The 22,319-nt window shown below is 38.7% G+C and overlaps 2 protein-coding genes across 2 annotated transcripts in view; both read right to left on the bottom strand.

Annotated features, from left to right (window-relative positions):
* The window catches only part of LOC135776751 (solute carrier family 22 member 4-like), a 71,615-nt gene that overhangs the window by 6,767 nt on the left and 42,529 nt on the right, over positions 1–22,319 (bottom strand). Inside the window, exons 3-7 of the mRNA XM_065287652.2 lie at positions 18,975–19,129; positions 16,504–16,675; positions 14,641–14,767; positions 6,194–6,291; positions 5,525–5,739 (exon numbers count right to left, since the gene is read on the bottom strand). Coding sequence (XP_065143724.1) covers positions 5,525–5,739; positions 6,194–6,291; positions 14,641–14,767; positions 16,504–16,675; positions 18,975–19,129 — 767 coding nt within the window. The remainder of the gene's footprint in view (positions 1–5,524; positions 5,740–6,193; positions 6,292–14,640; positions 14,768–16,503; positions 16,676–18,974; positions 19,130–22,319) is intronic.
* On the bottom strand, positions 10,938–14,634 carry LOC141281033 (uncharacterized). Its single transcript, XM_073812626.1, has 2 exons — positions 12,480–14,634; positions 10,938–11,266 (listed from the first exon to the last, which is right to left on the bottom strand). Exons 1-2 carry the CDS (start codon positions 12,841–12,843, stop codon positions 10,938–10,940), a joined length of 693 nt encoding a protein of 230 aa, XP_073668727.1. The 5' UTR covers positions 12,844–14,634.

The following is a 22,319-nucleotide window of genomic DNA, read 5'->3' as shown; positions in this document are numbered from 1 at the left end:
TATTTATTTGTATGATACAGCTGCAAATAAGTATTTGAACACCTGAGAAGGTCAATGTTAATATTTGGTACAGTAGCCTTTGTTTGCAATTATAGAGGTCAAACGTTTCCTGTAGTTTTTCACCAGGTTTGCACACACTGCAGGAGGGGTTTTGGCCCACTCCTCCACACAGATCTTCTCTAGATCAGTCAGGTCTCTGGCCTGTCGCTGAGAAACACAGAGCTCCCTCCAAAGATTCTCTATTGGGTTTAGGTCTGGAGACTGGCTAGGCCATGCCAGAACCTTGATATGCTTCTTACAGAGCCACTCCTTGGTTATCCTGGCTGTGTGCTTCGGGTCATTGTCATGTTAGAAGACTCAGCCTCGACCCGTATTCAATGCTCTAACTGAGGGAAGGAGGTTGTTCCCCAAAATCTCGCAATACATGGCCCCGGTCATCCTCTCCTTAATACAGTGCAGTCGCCCTGTCCCATGTGCAGAAAAACACCCCCAAAGCATGATGCTACCACCCCCATGCTTCACAGTAGGGATGGTGTTCTTGGGATGGTACTCATCATTCTTCTTCCTCCAAACATGTTTAGTGGAGTTATGACCAAAAAGTTATATTTTCATCTCATCTGACCACATGACTTTCTCCCATGACTCCTCTGGATCATCCAAATGGTCATTGGCAAACTTAAGACGGGCCTGGACATGTGCTGGTTTAAGCAGGGGAACCTTCCATGCGATGTATGATTTCAAACCATGACATCTTAGTGTATTACCAACAGCAACCTTGGAAACGGTGGTCCCAGCTCTTTTCAGGTCATTGACCAGCTCCTCCCATGTAGTTCTGGGCTGATTTCTCACTTTTCTTAGGATAATTGAGACCCCACGAGGTGAGATCTTGCATGGAGCCCCCGTTTGAGGGAGATTGACAGTCATGTTTAGCTTCTTCCATTTTCTAATGGTTGCTCCAACAGTGGACCGTTTTTCACCAAGCTGCTTTGCAATTTCCCGTAGCCCTTTCCAGCCTTGTGGAGGTGTACAATTTTGTCTCTAGTGTCTTTGGACAGCTCTTTGGTCTTGGCCATGTTAGTAGTTGGATTCTTACTGGTTGTATGGGGTGGACAGGTGTCTTTATGCAGCTAACGACCTCAAACAGGTGCATCTAATTTAGGATAATAAATGGAGTGGAAGTGGACGTTTTATAGGCAGACAAATGGGTCTTTGAGGGTCAGAATTCTAGCTGATAGACAGGTGTTGAAAAACGTATTTGCAGCTATATCATACAAATAAATAGTTAAAAATCATATATTGTGATTTCTGGATTTTTTTTAGATTATGTCTCTCACAGTGGACATGCACCTACGATGACAATTTCAGCCCCCTCCATGATTTCTAAATGGGAGAACTTGCAAAATAGCAGGGTGTTCAAATACTTATTTTCCTCACTGTAGATAATTTATTTTAGCAAGTTAAAATTGTCACTTTGTAGTTGTGTGCAAAAATGTGCCTCCCAAAAATGTGCATCCAAGTAGAGCTGAAGATCTTTGCCCGAACCCGACGGGCTCGGGCGGGTTCGGGCTTCATTTCTAACATTTTACACGGGCTCGGGGCGGGCTCGGGCTTCCGCTCCGGCTTTGTGAGGTAAATGAGCGGTCAAGTTCAAATCAGTAGCGCAGGATCGCGCTGAATTCATTTACAGTGGATTTAATGATTTTCCTCATCAAAAACATGTAGCCTAATCTTGGTGAGTAGGTTTTTCAATGTATAACTAAATATGAATCGAGTCTTACATAATTTAGACAGAGGATATAGACTAATGTTGGCAGTAATGGAGAGAAGTGCCGACGCAAATCCCGCGGAGCCTTTCTCTTAATTTCGTTATTGCCAAATACCCATCTTAATTCAGAATGTATTATCTTAATTTAATTCGTTAAGAAATAATAATTTTATTGGCATATTTATAGTGTATTGCATAAGCCTATTTAGAATGAGATGTTATGTTACAGATTACTTATTTCTTTGTTTCAACTTCCAAGTGGCGTGTAGATTATTAGTCATGAATAAATAATGTTAAAACCTGTGTTAATTTCTCATTCTTGACAAAAGCTGTGTGTGCGCGCGCACATTTAAATAATGTCGGGCTGTAAACGGGTTCGGGCTTTTAAAAAGCTGTCAATCTAAATGTACGTTCGGGTTCGGGCTGCATTCTGTCGGGCTCCGGACATTTCGGGCCTAACTTTTAAGGCCCGATTACAGCTCTACATCCAAGTGTCTTTTAACATGCAAATGAGCTGATCTGTGTACTAAATGGTGTGGTTGGATAGTGCAGATAAAGGGGCGGTATTATCCCCTTCTGACATCACCAGGGGAGCCAAAATTCAATTACCTATTTTTTTACATGCTTGTGGAGATGGTTTACCAAAACCAAGTGGGTTGATCTTATTCAGATTTTCTGAATTGATAAAAGCACTGGCGACCCAATTATAACACTTAAAAATTGAAAAAGTCAAATTTTCATGGTATAATTTTTTATAATTTTAGACCAATTTCAAATCTCCATTTTCTTTCTAAAGTACTAGAAAAAGGAGTGGTAAGCCAATTATGTACATTCTTAGTGAATAATAGTACGTACAAAAAAGTTCCAATCATGATTCAGGCCCCATCATAGCACAGAGACGGCACTGCTTAGAGTTTCAAATTACCTAATTTTAACATCCAATCAGGGTGAAATCTCAATTCTTATATTACTAGACCTTTGTAGACCGCTATCACTTTGTTTATGTAAATGATGACAAGTCATGTTACTCTCCGTTTGACTCTGTGGACCCTGTACCAGGTCCAGAATTATCTTATTTTGACTTGATATAAAATATTCCTTTAATTTTTAATGGTCTGTCATGGACCCAGTACCACATATGAGATACTGTTTGAAAGCTTAGACTCTCTACTTTCTGCAGATATGCATCACTTTGACATATCTTTTACTGTAAGAAAGTTATTTACACTTAATTTACACTATCACCCCCCCAACAATTTATTATATGATTTAATATTCACATATTTCATATTTTTCAAGTATGACAAACATGGGCAAGTCTTATATCAAATGAAAGCTCTCACTCTCAGGAATAAGGCTACATCGTTATTTTTGCTCTATTATTAACACATATCCAACAATCGTTGAATGAATAATAAGGTAAAAAAATGGTCTTTTGTAAACATATGGGAAACTTGAGTGTGAACTGCCTCAGATAGCACATATAGCCACAAATGATACTTCATCTTTTATTTTAGGTCCTACTCTACAAAATGAGTCCATTCACAGCATTTTCTTTGGTTGTGTGCATATATAATCCCTTGCTATTTATTATATGTGCAAAACAAAAAATTAATATTTATATGAAAAATGTATTTCCGCACCCTTCAGTAAAATAAGAATATATTTTGAATGCGAGATGCTAAAAAGTTCATTCTTTTTTTGGGTGTTTACTGTCTGCTGCTGCTAACAACCAGAACTGTCTGCAGTCTGCTAGAGCACCCAGAACCAGAGTTATACACTATCAAAGACAGTATTTACAACATAAAAAAAAGAAAATTTGACGTTTCATCATATGAAAAACAACATAAATAACAAAATTTGTCACAAACAGCAGCTTTTTATGTAACTTCAAAGGGTTTTCTGCAAAATGATATAAAGATATTGCATTTATTCCACTGTATGTGGTTATGGGAGCACTTCAAATGTTTTTAGGCAGAAATTGTACACCATAAGCGTATTATTCCTCCCATCAGTTGGAGTAAAATAACTTTTGCATTTATTATGATAGAGAAAAAATTCCTTTTTCCTCTGTAAGCTGGCAATTGCTGGAATCAAACAAATCTGTCTGCAGGTTTCGTTACCACTCAGGGCCAGAGTTATACACTTTTAAATACAGACTTTAGAAAAGCGCCTATTTATTTTTGTGTTTATTAGAGGACTGACAACACATACAACCATGTTTAGCACTTTTAACAGTGTTTTTTGTAATTTCAAAGGGTTTCCTGTAAAATGATACCAAACTTTTGTATGTGCAGCTCTGCTTGTGGGTATGAGAAGCTTTTGAAATTGGGTAGGCCAAATCCAGGCGGAAATCCCCAAAATAGCCTCAGAATACAGTGTACTGCAGGGTTCAGTTCTAGGTCCTATCACTTTCTTATTATACATGTTACCTCTAGGAGACATTATCAGGAAACATAAAATAAGTTATCACTGTTATGCAGATGATACACAGCTTTATGTCCTTGCGAAACTCATCAGTTCTCTTAGCTAACAGAATGTATTAGTAATATCAATGACTGGATGGCAAATAATTTCCTTATGCTAAACTCCAATAAGACAGATATACTTCTTATTGAACCAAAACATTTCAAACAAATATGTCAAATTACAAGTTGCCTATAGATGGCTGCACTGTTGTGCCATCCATCCACAGTCAAGAACCTAGGTGTGATGTTCGACAGTAATCCTTTGATAGTCACATCGCCAACGTCTCCAACGCTTTTATGACCTTAAGAATAAATTATCGTAACTTGTTACTCGGGGGGTGTCAAGCAAATCAGGTAAAAAGCTTTAGCTTGTTCAAAACGCTGCTGGAGGATAGCAATTTTGCTATCGTAACACTGGTTACCAGTTAAATATTAGGTACATTTTAAAATACTGCTAATCACTTATAAAGCCTTAAATGAACTAGCGCCTTCGTATCTTTGAGAATACATTCAATCATGTACAATATGGTTGAAAAACTCTGGTAACTTAATTTTCCTTAGAAAATCAAGTGTCTAAAGGTGGTAGATCCTTGTCTTACTAAACCCCCAAGCTCTGGAATGAGTTGTTCAAGAATCAGTCACAGTCAATCAATTTAAATGTATAGCGGAAGATTTTAGAGGGTGGTTAATTTTAGAAAATAACTGCCCTCCACTTAATAACCACATTCTACTTAAAAAAAAAAAATGCACATGCGCAACACTCCAGAGAGAGAACGCCTATTAAACGTGTGCACGAAAGAGCATGCACGAGCCTAGTTATTCTTGTGCATGCTCTGTTTACAAGTTGCTGTCATTATTATACTGATAGATTGAGTGAGGACTAAAGACATGATCTGCAATGGTAGCTTGTTGCATTTGTTTTAAACGTTCAGGCCAGGTTTTGTCAAGTCAACACAAACTTTACTATCTAGTTATTTATTTTGAAATGCTAGTGCAAGTGGTGCACACTTTTTTTCTCTTGTTATGGAGCAAATAATTTAGACTAGCCAGTCACAAGATGCAATGCAGCAAACCTGACATTACTTTGATGATAATTTTCAACACAACCATATACTGTAAAACTCTAGTGCAACTCAAATTAGAGAGGACTGGAATGGTAATAGCAAAATGAGAAAAAATATTGCATGTGTGAACAGCTGATGTGGTACATTAACTTCAGAGCACACTATTGTAATTACCTTCAGTTCAGTAGAATAAAAGCTAAACTGTAAACAGCAATTTCAGGTCTCACCTTCTGGTATGAAGTGTAAAATAAGAAGAACGAGTCCTCCTAATGAAAAGGTAGAAGACAAGCAGAGCCGTCTTGGCCAGCAGCGAAACATCAGCCAGGCCATGATGAGAGCAGGAACTTCCACAACAGCTGCTAACAGACAATTTACATAGATGTTCCCATGTAGATTGGATGTGTTTAGAGATAAAGCATAGTATCCAATGGAAACAGTTAACCTGAAAGAAAAGGGCAGCATGTGAGAGGTATTCATATGACTTGCTGATTTTTGTACATTCGAAGCATACTAGCAGTGAGATTTATATTAACTCCAGTATATTATGGCTTTATATTTAGCTTTATATATCACTGCATTTGATGATTTACCTTTCACATCACTACAAGCTAAAAACCTCCAATAAACAACTTTGAACAATAACAATCATGCCAAAGCCATCCCAAAAGTTCATTGTGCTTGTCAGTACATTCCCTTCATAAAATATTACATATATTTAAAAAAAGGAAATGAATACATACAAAGCACAATGGGCAATTTTCACAGTATTTTATCTCTATTTAAAGCTTTGATTGCAGTAGTAACAAATACATTTTTAAATCGATTAGACCTGCACATCAACTATAAAGAACTGTGATTTATTTGTTTTTGATAGAGCACAACAAAAGAAGTCTCACCAGACCATGCACAGCAGGACAGTAATGCAGCGGATGTTGGTGGACTTTACCAGGTCAAAGAGATTGTAGGTCTGCATTTTTTCAGGCTTTTCCATTAACTGCAGTTCATGTGAAACAAAAAATTTTTTTTAGTACACAACAATCAAAACTTCAAAAACACCATCCACCCATGTAGACAATAGGATGTGCACAGCTAAGAAAACATTAAGCATGCCAATATGAGAGTGATAGGAACAAGAACACCCCTTTATTTAATTACCGTATTTACAGCAGTGGTCACCAATCCTGGTCTTGGAGGGCCGGTGTCTCTGCAGAGTTTAGCTCCAACCCTAATCACACACACCTGAAGCACTTTAATTAGCTGCTTCACGTGTGTTTGATTAGGGTTGGACCTAAACTCTGCAGAGACACCGGCCCTTCAGGATCAGGATTGGTGACCACTGATTTACAGAAATAAGGGTAGGGTTGCACCAATCATACGTAAGTTCTTAAACTGGGACGTAAAGTCCAAACTAGAGCCTTAGTAACTACTAGGTTGTTTATAACTAACTGTAAGGGTTTTGTCTTGTGTGGTTTATTGTTAAGGTCTTTTATGTTGAAGTCATGTCTCTGGTCTTTTATATTGAAACTATGTCACTTCACCATTCACTTCCTGTTTGTCAGCCGGTTCAATCACATCATCACACTGCCAAGTATTGTCAGCTGTAACCTGTCTTAATAAGCGTTTTCTTGTATTTTCTATTGTTTCATGTTAATACCCATTGCCTGTTTTGGATTTCATCTTTGGATTACCCTTTTGGATATGTTTTCCTGCCCTTTTGGGATTGTATAATAAACTTCTTTGCATCTGGATTCATCTCTCTCTCTCGCTTTGTGTAAGCAGCCCCCTTCATTACAGAATACTTAGCCTTACCAGAATCCAGCGGAGGATTATTTATCCCAGCCGATAATATGGAAGCCACAGCCCTACATTCATTGCATCAAGGTAATGGATCTATTCATGAGTATACTGCTAAGTTTTGGAGTTTGGCATCTCGGACGATTACCCGGAACGATGCCTTCGTGCGTGGTACTGGCTGGGACTCAACTCCACACTACGCAAGTTTGTACCCTTGGACTGTGAGTGTTTATTGGTGGATTTTGTGGGTGCAGTTTTGCATGCTGCCATACCCCTTAATGCCAGATTTACAAAACCAAAGACTATTCATGTTTTGCCACAATCAGCAACCATGCCTGTTTTTGTTACTAAGATTGCCGCCACCAAGCCTGTCCCTGTACCTAAGATGGCTGTCACCATGCCTGCCCTTGTTTTAAAGATGGCTACCGCCATACCTGCACCTGTTGTTAAGAGGGCCGTCAGCATGACCACACCTGTTCTTCAGAGGGCAATTATCATACCTGCACCCTAATCTCATGACGTCTACCACACCCGAGTCAGTACACAAAATGTCTGCCGCACCTCAGCCACTTCACAAGATGGCTGCTTCAGCTACCTCTCCAGTTTATGCCAGGAGTCAACTATTTATGTCTAGTCTGATGGATGCCCAGATGATGTCTGTACGGGCAACTAGGATTATGTCCAGTTCAATGGTCCCTATCACTACGGAGGTATGCCCTTTGAATTCTGTCCTTCCTGTATTTGCCATGGCTCTGTGGTGTGTGTGGTCTGCTTTCTGCTCTTCTGTTTCCTGTGATGTTTCTCAAGCCCCTGAAACTGAATCATCCAAGACATCTGATACACCTCCTATCACGACTAGAAGGTCCAAACCTGAGCCTCCTGCACATTCTGTCAAAAGTGAATCATCTGAAACACCTGATTCGTCTAGTTCACCTGCACTTCCTGTTTTGGTTAGAATGTTTGAATCTGAGTCCCCTGAGCTTCTTGTCTCGACCAAGTCTGCTCAGCCTAAGTCTCCTAAATTTTCTGTCATGACCATGAGGCCTGTGTCCAAGTTTCCTGAGTTTCATGTACCGTAGATGCCGAGATGGTTACCCCTGAATTCCCTGTGTCTTGTAAGTCAGCTAGTATGGTCATTCTCAAGCTCCATAGACTCTCTGCCTTTACCAAAATGGCTGTGCATGACTCCCATAGACTCTTTGCCCTGTTTAAGATGGACAATCATAAACACTATGAACTCTCTGCCTGGCTCAAGATAGACATTATTGAATTCTCTGCTTTCACTGACATGTTGTCTGCTAACCTGGCTATGCCAGCCTCTCTCTATGTCTCTGTCTGCAGGTCTAGAACGGCACCAGCGCCACAATGGTGTCCAATGTCTCCTGTTCCCAGGATGGCTGAAGTTCCCCTTAGTATTTTTTTTTTGGGGGGGGGGGGGGGTAGTACCCGGATGCATGGAGGAGGCAGAGGACATGGCCGAGGTTTCGAATTGTCCACGTCTGCCTAACGGTCCCGGCCCGCTGCTACCTCACGATCCCGGTCCGCTGCTGCCTCACGATCCTGGCCCGCCTCTGTTACCTGTTCATGTCCTGCCTCAAGATCCTGGAACCCCAATGACCCACCCATGGACTCTTTGTAATTATGTTGTGTCTTGTGGGCTCCAGGAGTTCTTTAGGGTTCTTTAACCCTAAGAGTTCCAGGGTTCTTTAAGGGTTTTGTATTGTGTTCTGTGTGGTTTATTGTTAATGTCTTTTATGTTGAAATCATGTCTCTGGTCTTTTATTTTGAAACTATGTCATGTCTCACCTCACCATTCACTTCCTGTTTGTCATTATAAAGCTGGTTCAATCACATCATCACACTGCTAATTATTATCAGCTGCAACCTGTCCTACTAAGCGGTTTCTTGTATTTTCTATTGTTTCATTTTATGACCCATTGCCTTTTTTGGATTTTGTCTTTGTCTTTTCTTTTAGATATGTTTGCCTGCCCTTTTGGGATTGTATTATTATAAACTCGCTCTCTCTCACTTTGTTTAAGCAGCCCCCTTAGTTACACTAACTCTGTACTTTATTCGGTTGCATTGTTTGTTCTTAAGGCAGAATGTAGCTAGAATGTAGGTCGTAAGCTCTCCATAAAGTAATGTGTTGTTGCCTAGAATTCAATCACAAGCCTTCTAATAGGTAAAATAGTCTGAACAGCACGTAATTTCAAAATCATTCTTGATTGGCCTAAACCAAAAGCTAAAAAGTAGGGCTGTCAAAAGATTAATCGTGATTAATCACATCTAAAATAAAAGTTTGTGTTTACATAACATATGTGTGTGTAATGTGTATAATTATTATGTATATATAAATACACACACATTCATGTGTATATTTAAGAAATATTTGCATTTATATACTGTATAAACATTTATATAATTTATATTATATAGAAATATAAATATTTTATATATAAATATAACCAATTTTTCTTAAATATATACATGACTGTGTGTGTTTTTATATATAAATATTAATTATACACACTACACACACATATGTTATGTAAACACAAACTTTTATTTTAGATGTGATTAATCACGATTAATCTTTTGACAGCCCTACTAAAAAGATGTTAAAGAAGATGTTATTGACCTCAAAACATTACACTTTTAATGTAAAATATCTTTCCCACACATGAAGGAGAAAAGAAACAGGAAAAAAAATTCAGTCATGAAGAAATTCTTATTTGAATTGATGGATACAAAGAAAACAAAACAGTTCTTGAAAACTTGTTGACAAACTTGCGGCTCTTCATAATTTAGTATAAACATTTAGTGCATAAGTTGTAACTTCATGCCCATTTATGTCGTAACTAGGCTACGTTGTAACTTTCGCACAGCTGGTGCAACCGGCCCCAGAGCTTTACTTTACAAAAAATATCTTAACAGGCAGTGTAATAGGGAAAGTCTAAAGTGTTACTACGTCATGACATTGTTTCTCATGTAAATATGGAAAATCTAAAAATTGATTGGCTGGTTCTAGTTGGTTAGGCTGGCTTAGCAGGCTGGTTTTAGAGGCATTCTAGACACTTTTAGCTGGTCTTATCGGGTCAGGCTGACCAACCAGTTTAAACCAGCTTGACCAAGCTGGAATTCTGGCTTGGCTAGGCTGGTTGGCTGGTCTTAGCTGGTTTAAGATGGAAGTAGCTGGTTAAAGCTGGTCCTCCCAGCATGTCAAAGCTGTCTAACAGTCTGGTCAAGCTGGTGTGTCAGCTGGTCTCACAGCCCAGACAGCTTGACCACAAAAAAGTGTCCAAAACCCATCTAAAACTAGCCTCAGCCTAAATGTAAATATAAGGCAACTTTAAAATACCATGGGAACTTTAAAAATGTACCTGTTCACGCACGATCTCTTAACTGTAATTTAACAGTAAAGACTGTATGTGTGAAAGCTGTTGATGAGTGCTTACTAGGATACTTTACATTTAATCATTGGGCAGATGATTTTATCCAAAGAGGTTTACAAATGAGGGAGAATTTTACATTTTATAATTTAGGGGCTGTTTACATGTGCTAAAATGATACAGCTCATATGTTGAAACTTAACAGTTAAAATGCAACAATAACTCCCGTTTTAATGCATTTTTGAATCCATGCATGTCGGCATAACAATGCTAAAATTATAAAGCTCATATGTTGAAACTTAACGGTTAAAATGGAACAATAACTCCCGTTTTAACGCATTTTTTTTCAGCAAACAATGCTTTTTACTCAAGATAACACCCCTAATCACTATCACAGTCCTGCTAATTCACAGTTTTTAATTTTCAATCATGGTTTGCATGCAAGAACACGAGGGCATCAACGTGAGCTGGATGGAGGCTTGCCCACAGTCGGCTGATGGTATTCCCAGCCAGTGAAAAATTCTCTCGCTGGGGTTACTGGTAGCTGGAACACCCAAGTATCTTTTGCAAAGCTTGGCCAAACGGGGAAAAGAGCCCACCACTGCAAGGGGTTCTCCATCGTGGGAATTTGTGGTGCTGAAAAATATGCACTTATTTCTTCGGCTGCTGTGGATTGCGCCGTTTTCCTTCCACTGTGATAGTGTGGCCCAAAAAGCTGTTCAAAATCTTCTTCAAGTCGGGCCTTTTTTCCAGTTACTGGCTCACCCCCGCTGTTCACATGACGAGCTAGGATGAAAAGAAGAAAGAAAGCGCTATAAATTAAAATTCACATCTGCACATTTACATTAGTGATACGCAGATCCAAGTAATACAAAATAATATTCCAATTATTTGCAGGTGAATTAGTAATAAATCATTTATATGTTTAAATAAATATGTTTTAAATTGAGACTCATTTCCCGGTAAAACGCGAATAGCATGCGTTATGCTTTTACTTCCGTTTTTAAAACAATAACTTATCTCTTCAGTAAAAAATAATTGATGACTTTATGATTCTTTTTCTGGAATGTAACTCTGGCTCCTCTGATGTTGATTTGCACTAAAATTGATGATTCTATTAGGGAAATTTAATTTACATAAATCTAAAATACTCTCAATAAAACCCGCCTTTAATTTTTGGTATAGATAAAAAAATCTTCTATGAATCTCTTAAAACAAATGTTAAAAATAAAAAAAGATTAAAACATCTCTTATCCTGGGAAAAATCTTAACGTCATCGCGATATGAACTCACGCGATGAACACATCGCAACAGACAGCCTTGACATGATGAATGAAGGGAAAACGGTAAGCGCATGTAATAAACGTTTGACCTATCACGTTTAGTCCTGAAGACATGCCCGGCGTCCCAAACCGCATACTTCCATACTATATAGTAGGCGAAAAGCACTACTTCTCATACTTTTTGAATACTATATGGTATGGAAGTAGGCAGTTTGGGACGCACGGATGGTTTGCGCGTTCATGCTATTAGGCCAATCAGGGGAACCCCCAAGTCAGCTACGCTCAGATTGATTTGTGAGGTGTCAGTTACGACGCTGTGCCTGTTAGCAAAAAACAATGGCGGAGAAAGGAGAGAAGAGTGAGGAAAATGTGTTGTCAGACGAAGACCTTGTGGTGAAAAGGAACAGCAATTCTTATCATGGAATTATTTTGGATTTAGGAGAGATGACGCCGCAAACACAGGTACTGTGGAACAGTGATTCACATATTGCGTCCTCAAGTTCATTATTTCAAATGTAGGCGTGCAGTAACATGTGAATGGCCCCTTAAACATGAAAAAATATAAAATATTTATTGCAACTCACATCATCATCGCAACATTAAACAATGTCACCGCACATCGCAACTTTTCCTCACATCGTGCAGCCCTACATGGCATTGCCTAATAACTTAACAGATAATAAAATGATTCTAGCAGTTTCATTCAGGGGACCCACCTTTTGCCGCAAGCGGCTCTCCCTCATCCGAAACCAGGCTGTTCAGGTGGCTGTGAGCAGCCTCTCTTTTACCCTCTGGGATGAAATGAAGATGTTTAAAACGAGGATTGAGCATACATGCCACAGTGGGGATGAATTCTGTCAGATCGTCGGACTCCAGTTTAAACCGTATTTCCAACTGCCGTCGAACAGTGTTCTTAAAGGCACGTACAGCTGTCATGTCAGATGCTTCGACGCGCAAAGTGGTGCTGATCATGTTGAAAATGACTGGAAAGATAAAAGACAGCCCGACATGCAACTCCGCACACATTATCTCGGTGGCCTTGGCCAAAGGTTGCAGCACTGGAATCAGCTGTTCAAGCATCTCCCAATTCGATGCTCTCTTGGATGGCTGGTTTGGTGACGGTTTCCTCTGCAAGCACAGATTGCACCACGATTCTTTGCTTGAACAGTCGCTGGATCATTACGTATGTGGAATTCCATCGGACCGCACAATCTGTCTGAAGTTTGTTGGGTCTTATGCCAAGTTGTTCCTGTCATTTCCTTAGGGCACACGTGGCTAACGCTGAGTGGCGAAAGTGACTAACAACCCTCCTTGCTGCATCAATAACTTTTGAAAACGTCAGGTAAGACTAAGCCTGCTTTTATGGCTAGCTGTAGGGTGTGTCCGGTGCACCCCAGATCTTTAGGAAACATTTCACATAACTCCATAGCTAAATTCATGTTACTGGCATTTTCGTGGACTGTGCAAAACACCTGTATGCCCCAATTTCTTAATTATTTCAGAATAACAGTCAGCAATGTTGGCTGCAGTATGTCTCTCTGGCATCATTGATTTACAAAGCACTCGTGCCGTCAGCTTCCATGTGTCGGTGATATAGTGAGCAGTTACTGTGATGTACGGCTCTATAGTGGAGGACGTCCACAAATCGGTTGATAGCGACACAGTCTGGTCTCTCATCTCCTCTACAATTTTTTCACGCATGCTGTCGTACTGGTGTTTGATAGTGTTCCACAATGTCTTGTACGATGGAATATCGTAGCCAGGTAAAAAAGTGCAGTATTTCTCTAAAACCTTCTCCGTGCACTGCAGCTAAAGGTCAAGTGTCTTTGAAGATAAAATTCAATTCGTCGTTTCTATGTCACAGCAGGTGGTTTAGTGAAGTTTCTAATTGACTGTTGTTGAGATGGTTTGCGCTCCTCACTTATCGTGCTTAGCGGATGCCTTTTCAGATGCGTGTGCATTACACTTGTACTCTTGTTATACTTCAGAACAGGCTTACATATTTTGCAGGTGACATTTTTGCAAGCTTCATCTTTAGTGAAGTATTTCCACATACTTGATGTAACGTTAGGCCTACTACTGCTGCTTTCTTGCTGCAATGACCCTCCGGGCTCTTCATTTGTTGTCGACTGCGACGCGGCCATGTTGTTAATATCAAAATTAGCGCAATCTTATGTCACGTGATCAACGCGACTAGTCGACGTCAAGCTTAAAGCGTCACGACATTGAATTAAAGTCGACTAGTTGGTTCAACTCCTACTATGGACATTTGTATATTGTGTGTGTTTTGTTTTTTTGTACTTCTAGTCTGTCAATAAAGATAATTAAAAGACCGCCTACTCTCCACCTATTGATCTAATGTGTAATGTACTAAGCACAATGTTTTTACATATGTCCTGACTTCTGTCACCTCTTTCAATTTTTTGGCAAGCATTTTGCTAGGGTAATATCAACAATTAGTCCGAAATATCTGAGAAAGCACTTACATATACATGAGCAAAACATTGTGCAGCATGTTTACTAACAACACAAACAGCGGTATGAGTATAGTATTAGTGTGCGTCAACTTTAACCCATTTTTTCTCCCACTTTAAAACCACGTTTTAAAGACTTGCTCACAGACCATCCCCTTGAAGAAACCAAGACAGAAGCAGTCGAAAGTGGACAAAAGAGAGGGTTTAAAACAAGAATATGTATCTCTTGTCCATTTGTGATCTGATCAACCAAAACGCATCTTAATACCAAGTGTAAACAGAGCTTTAGGATCTTTTTGAAGATTTTCTCTTGAATAAAATAAAGCTTTGTCTTTGCAAGCTTACATGTCAGTGTGTTATCTAAAAAGCACAGCATGGTCATATATGGATATATGGATTTCACCTGGAGTTGGGGGAAAATGACATCAGGAGCCTCAACCCCATTCAACTTAGCAGCCTTTCTAAGAATTGCTTCAGCCTCTTTTACTCTTCCCTGAGACAGCAGCCACCGTGGAGACTCTGGAATAAACCTGTAAAGAATCAGAGCACTGGGGTGTGTTGTTTTTGCTCCATTTATTTGGGCCCGAGCACAGAGGTCCGACAATTTACATGTGGTATAGGTTTCAAAATTGGGCATAGAGAGCGCCACCTACAAAAATTCCAGGGGCCTCATTTATCAACATTGCGTAGAAAATGTTCTATATTTGTACCTACGAATGAAATTTAGAACGTGCTTAAGTACAAAAAAATCGGGATTTATCAAACGTGCGCACGTGGTTCGTACGCACATCAGTAAGTAATCCTTGATGATAAATCCCATGCGTTCTTAAGCACCATGCTCATGCACGTTCAATGTCATTTGCATTCCGAAACGCCTCCAATGAACCATATATGGTGACAACACCTCCCGTTATAAGTCACGTTGTTGTGCTTTTCCCTCATCGCAATAATGGCAAAGAGAGCGAAAAAGAGGAACTTTACAGACACAGAAATTGAGTTACTGGTGGATGAGGTTAAATCCTAATAGCACATCTGTTTGGTTCACTTAGTGCGGGAGGAATGACTAACAAAATAAAACAAATCTGCATGGGAACATGTTACCAGTGAGTTTAATTCCGTTGGGTATGAGAACACTTCTAGAAATAAAAAAAGTGGTTTGACATTAAATTATCAGCTAAAAAAAACGCGTCACAGCACACCGACGTGAAATCTGTAGGAGGACAGACAATGACAGAACTTTCCTTGGACAGCCGCATAACCATCATCATCGGCGCGATCTCTGAAAACGCGCTCCCGGCTGAATGGATGATTTGCCAAGTCTTCCAATAATGCAAGATAAGCCACTGTGTCAAGCATTTGACGGAGCTTTCTAATATAGGGTTAGACAATAATTTCATGAATTAACTTCAACACTGATTTGCAGTTACTTTATTAACAGTAATCACTTTTAACACCTTGGGGTGGATAATAAATAGGCAAAGTGTTCTTTTAACGCTGGGGATGGACGGTCCTGTGTAGTATCGCTATTCTACCACTAGATGCTCTGCGTACGCATACTCCGAGGTGTGCGTATATTTACACACATTTCTACGTATAAGTGCAATTTGATAAATTCCACACTTTACGTAAAAACTGTTCCTACGCACACTGTACGCACACTTCTGTGCGTACGCACGCTTGATAAATGAGGCCCCAGGAAACAATAAGTTTTTCCAGACCTATGAAAATGATGAGCATTCAGATTTGGACCTTTGAATGTAAACTCTGAGAACCCCTGACTTAAAACCTCTGTGTGCCGTTACTCCAACAACCTCATCATGCAGTGTATCCCACGAGCAGAGAGAGCTTCTCAATAGCAGTTGATATGCCGGCTTTCGAAGCGAAAAGAGTGATTTGGTAATGCACTTGCCTCTCGTTAAATACTCGCGCGGCTGGGCAGCGCCGGCAGATGCAAATACCTGCATGTCAAGTTCATTGGTGTTTTAATAGTTTCTCGAAGTAGATTGGTGTCCGCGAAATGGTTCCCAATTAGTTGGTTATAACGTGACGTTGTAGTGACTGACTGAAAAGGAACTATATTGTTCATTTATGATTGTTTTTTTTAAAGTTAGTTAATGCATTTTCTAATGTTTACTAATACAACCTGACTGTAAAATGTTACAGATAAACTTGTGTATAGATTTAAATAAATACACCCATAGATGCTGGAATAATGTTAAGAAGTTAATATATAAATAGTATCCATTGGCACAAAGCTTACACCTACCACCAAAGGGGTATGTAGAAGAAACCAGGAATGGTTAGAGCAATAAGTAGCATTCTCCAGTCACGTAGGAAGTATGCAGCCAATGGGAGTATCATATACCCAATTGAGAAGCAAATGCCCACACCAAGAGTGGAGAAGATGTCCCGAACTGATCCACTCAATATCTCCATTCCTGTAGGACAAACAGGATTGTAGAAGAGCAGAAAGAAAATGGAACAAAGATAAATTGCAAATTTCACTTCAATTGTTGAGGAAAAGTCTTACTAAATATCAAATATCAAAAAGCTGTTAAATACTTTAAAGAAAGTTATTTTGCTAATATCATTGCCAACAACTCTTAACTCTTTCCCTGCCATTGACTAGTTATCTCGTCAATTAAGAGAAAAAATTTGCATAAAAATGTGTTCCTAGTGAGATTTTTGTTAATCTGTAATACAGCGATTATCTAGTAGATGGCGCAAAAAATATAGATAGGATCAAAAAAAATTCCCCGTTTGTTTATTGTTAGTTTGAAAGCAGAATGTCTGTTCTCTCATTTGATATATTTGTATGTTTATATATTTTTAGAAGAAAAATTTCCTGAAAGGCATTTTGTTAAACTTTTGTGAAAATCACAAAAAAGGCTGGTGAGGAATGAGTTAACCACAAAAAAATTTGTGGAGAAAATTAATGAGATTAGAGCCAGTACTGGTATTCATGCTGCTAAATTGAGTGTAATGAAAAAATATGATTCTGTTTTATTCAGTTTAAAACTGTGTCACTTTTGGAAATTCATGATATTATCTTCATTTGAAGCATTCATTCTGTCCCAGTGACACTGTCCCTGCAAATATATTAAAAAATGGTGTTGATTTTATAAGTCAGTGTATTCTACCAATTATTAATAGTTGTTTTCATAATGGGGTTGTACCACCCTGTTTAAAGCAAGCCATTATTGAGCCACTCTTGAAGAAAGACAATCTGGACATTTATGATCTGAGTGAATATCGTCATATATCGAAAATTCCCATTTTATCCAAGATTTTAGAAAAAGTAGTCCTTAGACAATTAAGTATTTTCTTAACTAAGCATAATATTTTAGATCAATTCCAATCCGGTTTTAGATGTAAACATAGTACTGAGTCAGATCCTTAAGGGTAATGAATGATCTGTTGCTCATAAGTTATGCAGGGAACCATGCTGCATTAATACTTTTGAATCTTTCTGCAGCATTTGACACCATCGACCATTTGATTCTCCTGAACCAGCAGTTTGTGGGAATACAAGGTACGGTTCACTCATGGTTTGCTTCTTATCTAGAGCAAAGATCTTTTATAATGAAGGTTAGTCATTTCTCTTTGCATCCGGTGCATCTTACTAGTGGGGCTCCTCAGGGGTCCATTTTGGACCCCATTTTGTTTTTAATATATATGCTCCCGTTGGGAATGATTCAAAAAAATATGGTATCTCTTATTATTTATATCCGGATTATACACAGATCTACTTGCCTTTAAAGCCAACCTGTACTGATCATCGTCCAACACTCCATAGATGTTTGGTTGAAGTTTAAGTTTGCATGGCTGATAAACTTTTTCAGTTAACAGGTGCAAAACAAATTATGATTTGGTCATTCAAGGCGGAATGTGACATATTAGGCCCAATGGCATGTAATTTGCAGGACAGAGTGAAAAACCTAGGAGTCATCTTTGATTCATCTTTAAATTTGACAGTCAAATAAAAATTGTAGTTGGGAATAGTTTCTTTTATCTGAGGGCAATAGCTAAGTTAAAACCAATTTTGTCAACTAGCAACTTAGAAAAAGTCATCCATGCCTTTATCTTCTCCCAGATAGATTATCGTAATGTTATTTACTCTGGAACCTGTCAGACTTATGTCGTTTGCTGTCACTGGTCCAAGGCTATGGAATAAGCTTCCCTTCGAGGTTAGATCGTCCCCAACCCTAGGCATCTTCTGGAGTCATTTAAAATTACACTTGTCTTCCCTTGCTTTGTACAGTATAGGACTATTTATCATTGATGATGGATGATATGTTTTGTCGTGTTGTTTGTTTGATTTATTGTATTTTAAATTATCGATTTGCTGACAATGTATGTAACGCACCTTGGAGCTACAGAGTAGCCTGTAGAGTGCTCTATACTGTAAATAAATAAATACAAAAAGTTTACCAAAAAATAAAAGTTCTTTCATTATTTACTCACACTTCGATCAAATGTGTTTTAATGTTACGCCACCCAAATATGGCGGCTTGTTGGGCTTAAAATATTTATAGGTTTAAAATTGTAATCTTTCTCTTGTATGCACCAATTGTTTTACTTAAAAATAAATGTATCAATTCAATGGAGTCTTAATGATTACTTTTATGGTTGTATGCTTTTTGGAGCTTTCACATTTTCGGTCCTATTAATGAGTCTAAAGCGATAGGCTTTTATTCTAACATACACTTTAAATCACAGTATATCAAAAGCATGTACCTAAAACAAATGCTGACATATAGTTAGAAATTTGTCCAATTCCAACGACGAAAGCCAACAAACAGAAGATCAACCAAGATGGAGAGAAGATTTGAATTAGGGAAAATGCTGTCTGAATCCCCATGGTAGCAAAGAGCACAATTTTCCTGCCAAACCTGAAAACAAAGAGCAAACAAAATTCTTATTGAAATGACAACAAGAATGAAAGGTCACTGTTTATTATTATTGTTTTTTCAGTAAACCAGATTATGTACAGCGGATTTAAACATCCTGTTTAAATGGCAGGCTTTTATGATGCATAAAAGAATTTATTTTAATCATGTTTAAACCTGTTCCACCTTTGAATAATAAAAATCGTACAAAAACCTGGCTGCGAAAGTGTGCACACCCCTACTTAGTTGTAGCCCCTTTCAGATTTTATCACTGCATGTAATCTTTGTGGGTAAGAGCTGGGCTCCAGACTTACTTTTTTCACTAGGAGCACAGTGGCCCACAACTGAAAATTTAAGGGGCACAACCAGAAAATTTAGGGGCACACACTGTAAATCAAAATGGTATCCAAACATTCACATTTCTACTAATTTACACTGTATTACTAATAAATACTTTAATGATAGATGCAGAAAGTACAATGTGCTGTTTTCAAATTCAGTGTCACATCACAAAAAAAGGTCAAATTAACTGGTCGCACATGTGCAACTGGATGTAAAATTCAGAGGCACACTCTCAAATTTTGGTGGCAAAATGCCCCCATTTGGTGGCAGTCTGGAGCCCTGAAGAGTCAGTTTCTTCCTTGTAAAAGCACTCTAACTCTGTCAATTTTGTTTGGCATCTCCTGTGCAGAACCACCTTCAGGTCACCACACAGATCTAAACTCGGCTAGGCCATTACAATCTTTTTTTTTGAAAGGTGAGTTTACTAAAAAGGTGAAATTCATCTTCATCCTTACTATTTTGGCAAAAGCCTTAACCCTCCTATTATCTTTGGGGTAACCACAATAAAAGTTGTAAATACATGATTGGCAATTTTTTTTTTTGGGGGGGGGGGGGGGGGGGTTAAATTTAATTACTAATTTAGTTGTTTTCAAAGCTACACAGCATTTTTACTGGCCACAATTTTGTTGCTGATAAAATACTTTTTATATGATTAAACTTGACCTTCTAAAATGACTTTAATTTGAGTAATTTTACTTGTTTTAACTAGATTAGATGCAGATTGACTTTAATGCAGACTGACCACTGACCACCCAAATTAAGACTACATTTATTAGCTGGTATATATCAGGTTTTACAGTATAGATCATATCATATATTTAGGTGGATGAAATCATGCTAGTAAGGCATCAATAGATTAACTTCTAATGTATATATTAAAAGTGGAGCAGGGGTGTAGAAGGTTAACTGAAGAGATAGACACATAAACCCTAGACAAACACTCTAAATATTTATTAACAACAGCAGTACATTTTATATGCTTGATTGTGGTTTTAAAAGTTATTTAAGACTTTTAATGGCAAATGTCGAGAGGACATTATTGCTGCACAAAGTAGCCTTCATTAAAATGATGCGCAAACCTCTCCACTTGTGGGTTTCCTTTGATTTCAGACAAAAATGGGATGTGTACATTCAGGTATGAGCTATGAATTTCTCTCCGCTCTTGCCCAGAGAGTGTGCACGCACTTTAAATCTCTTCAATCACTTCCATGCAATTGTTTTATCTTTTCCGAAGTCTGCGTGTATGCGCTCAGACTGCGTCCCGTCCATTCGCAAATCCATCAGCTCTCGCGCTCTCTCTCTGGTAAAAAGGTGGCTCTTTGGTACACAATGAGAGTCTCCAGTGATCGCGCACGTCTCAACAAACGGTCTCAGTACGTTGCACTTGGGTGCAGGAAGTGCTAATGGGAGTTGTACTTTCCTAGTGTAGCATTGCGCATTGTTTATAATTTTGCAAAACTTTTAAGAAAACTACAATAAAAAATAAATTCAACCTGCCAAAGTGGCTAGTGGGATTGTCTGTCTTACCCGCCACAGCCGAAATCTACCCGCATTTGGCGGGTGTTAATGTCAAGCCCTGATAATGATGTTATTTTCAATGTCCTCTTCACATTTTGTAGCATCTGTGTTCTTTGAATCCAGGCTCTATAAGCTGTAAAAACTATACATAAATTTGTTTTGGTAAAAAAAAAAAATGGCATAAATTTGTATATTTAATATATATTATAAATATTTTATTTTATTTTTTAAGTCTTTCTTAAGTTTCATAGATCTAACATAACAACCACACTGCGAGAACCACTGATAGCTAACATTCATGGTGAAGTGGAAATTTATATTTCCCGTTCCGTGGTGGAGGGAAAAACATTATTCTCGTGGTCCATATGGGCAGAGCAAACAAATAAAAGCCTGCACAGAAGCCTTCTAACCATTTCTCTTTGTGATCAGTGGGCTCTCTCTTTATGCTCACTCTCAATTGAAAATGGGCTATAAGCAAAGGTTTTCTGTCATTGAGATTTTGTTAGAGCTTTTTGACAGTGAAAGTGACAGAGGAGAATGTGTCTGAGATGGACAATAATGTTGAGTATAGGGATGCTCTGATCAGGATTTTTGCATCCGATACAGAGTACAGATTTTTTGTCTTCCTGATCAGTCAATACCAATGCCTGATACTGATACTTCAAGCTAATATGCAAGCGCTTTGATGACTGTAACTGGACTCTAAAAATGGCTGGGTTATTTTTGACCATAGACAGTAAAAGAAATGGACACAGCGACCCCATTGGATTCAACGGAGACAAGTGAAGTCAGTTAGAAGCACGCACTTCCTGGGTGTCGAGCGTACTGCGCAGACTCAAACTAAGCTCAATGACGTGGATGTCACGTGAGCAACCTGTCTGGCAATTGTAAGTCTTCTAATAGCCGTGCCACGGGAAATCTGAATCACCTACTGAATCTTGCAGAGACGGCGAGCGTGAACAGGAGCACATTTTGGTTAGTATTCTGATTAGTAATCTCCCTTGACTTTATGCCTTCACGTCCACCCGATTGCCTCATAGTCAGTAAAAGATTGCCTGTGAGCTTCCCTCCCAGTCCATACGGTAATTTCTCTACTGTGCGACAGAAAGTCGCAGGTTATGACGCAATCGTTAGCCTATTTTTACAAAAACTGCTTCTACTGGGACATAACATAAGATACATGGTAATGGAGCCTTTTATACATTTTCGTGTTTCTTTAGAAATAATTAATGGACAAATGGAGTCTTTAAACGCCTCAGATGTAAAGTTATTCGCTGTCAAAGTGACGCCAAAATGAATGGGAGTCAAAGGGATGCTAACAGCAGATGGGTGT

Source organism: Paramisgurnus dabryanus, chromosome 18 (genome assembly GCF_030506205.2).
Source record: "Paramisgurnus dabryanus chromosome 18, PD_genome_1.1, whole genome shotgun sequence".
Classification (NCBI taxonomy): Eukaryota; Metazoa; Chordata; class Actinopteri; order Cypriniformes; family Cobitidae; genus Paramisgurnus; species Paramisgurnus dabryanus.
This window is presented reverse-complemented; position numbering and strand designations above follow the sequence as displayed.

What these genes read in the sequence shown, in the direction of transcription:
- LOC141281033 (XM_073812626.1), bottom strand. Translation starts at nt 12,843, where the DNA reads ATGCTTGAACAGCTGATTCCAGTGCTGCAACCTTTGGCCAAGGCCACC. An exon ending in AGAGCCGCTTGCGGCAAAAG is followed by an intron (nt 11,267 to 12,479) that starts GTGGGTCCCCTG and finishes TTTTCATCCTAG; the next exon opens with CTCGTCATGTGAACAGCGGG.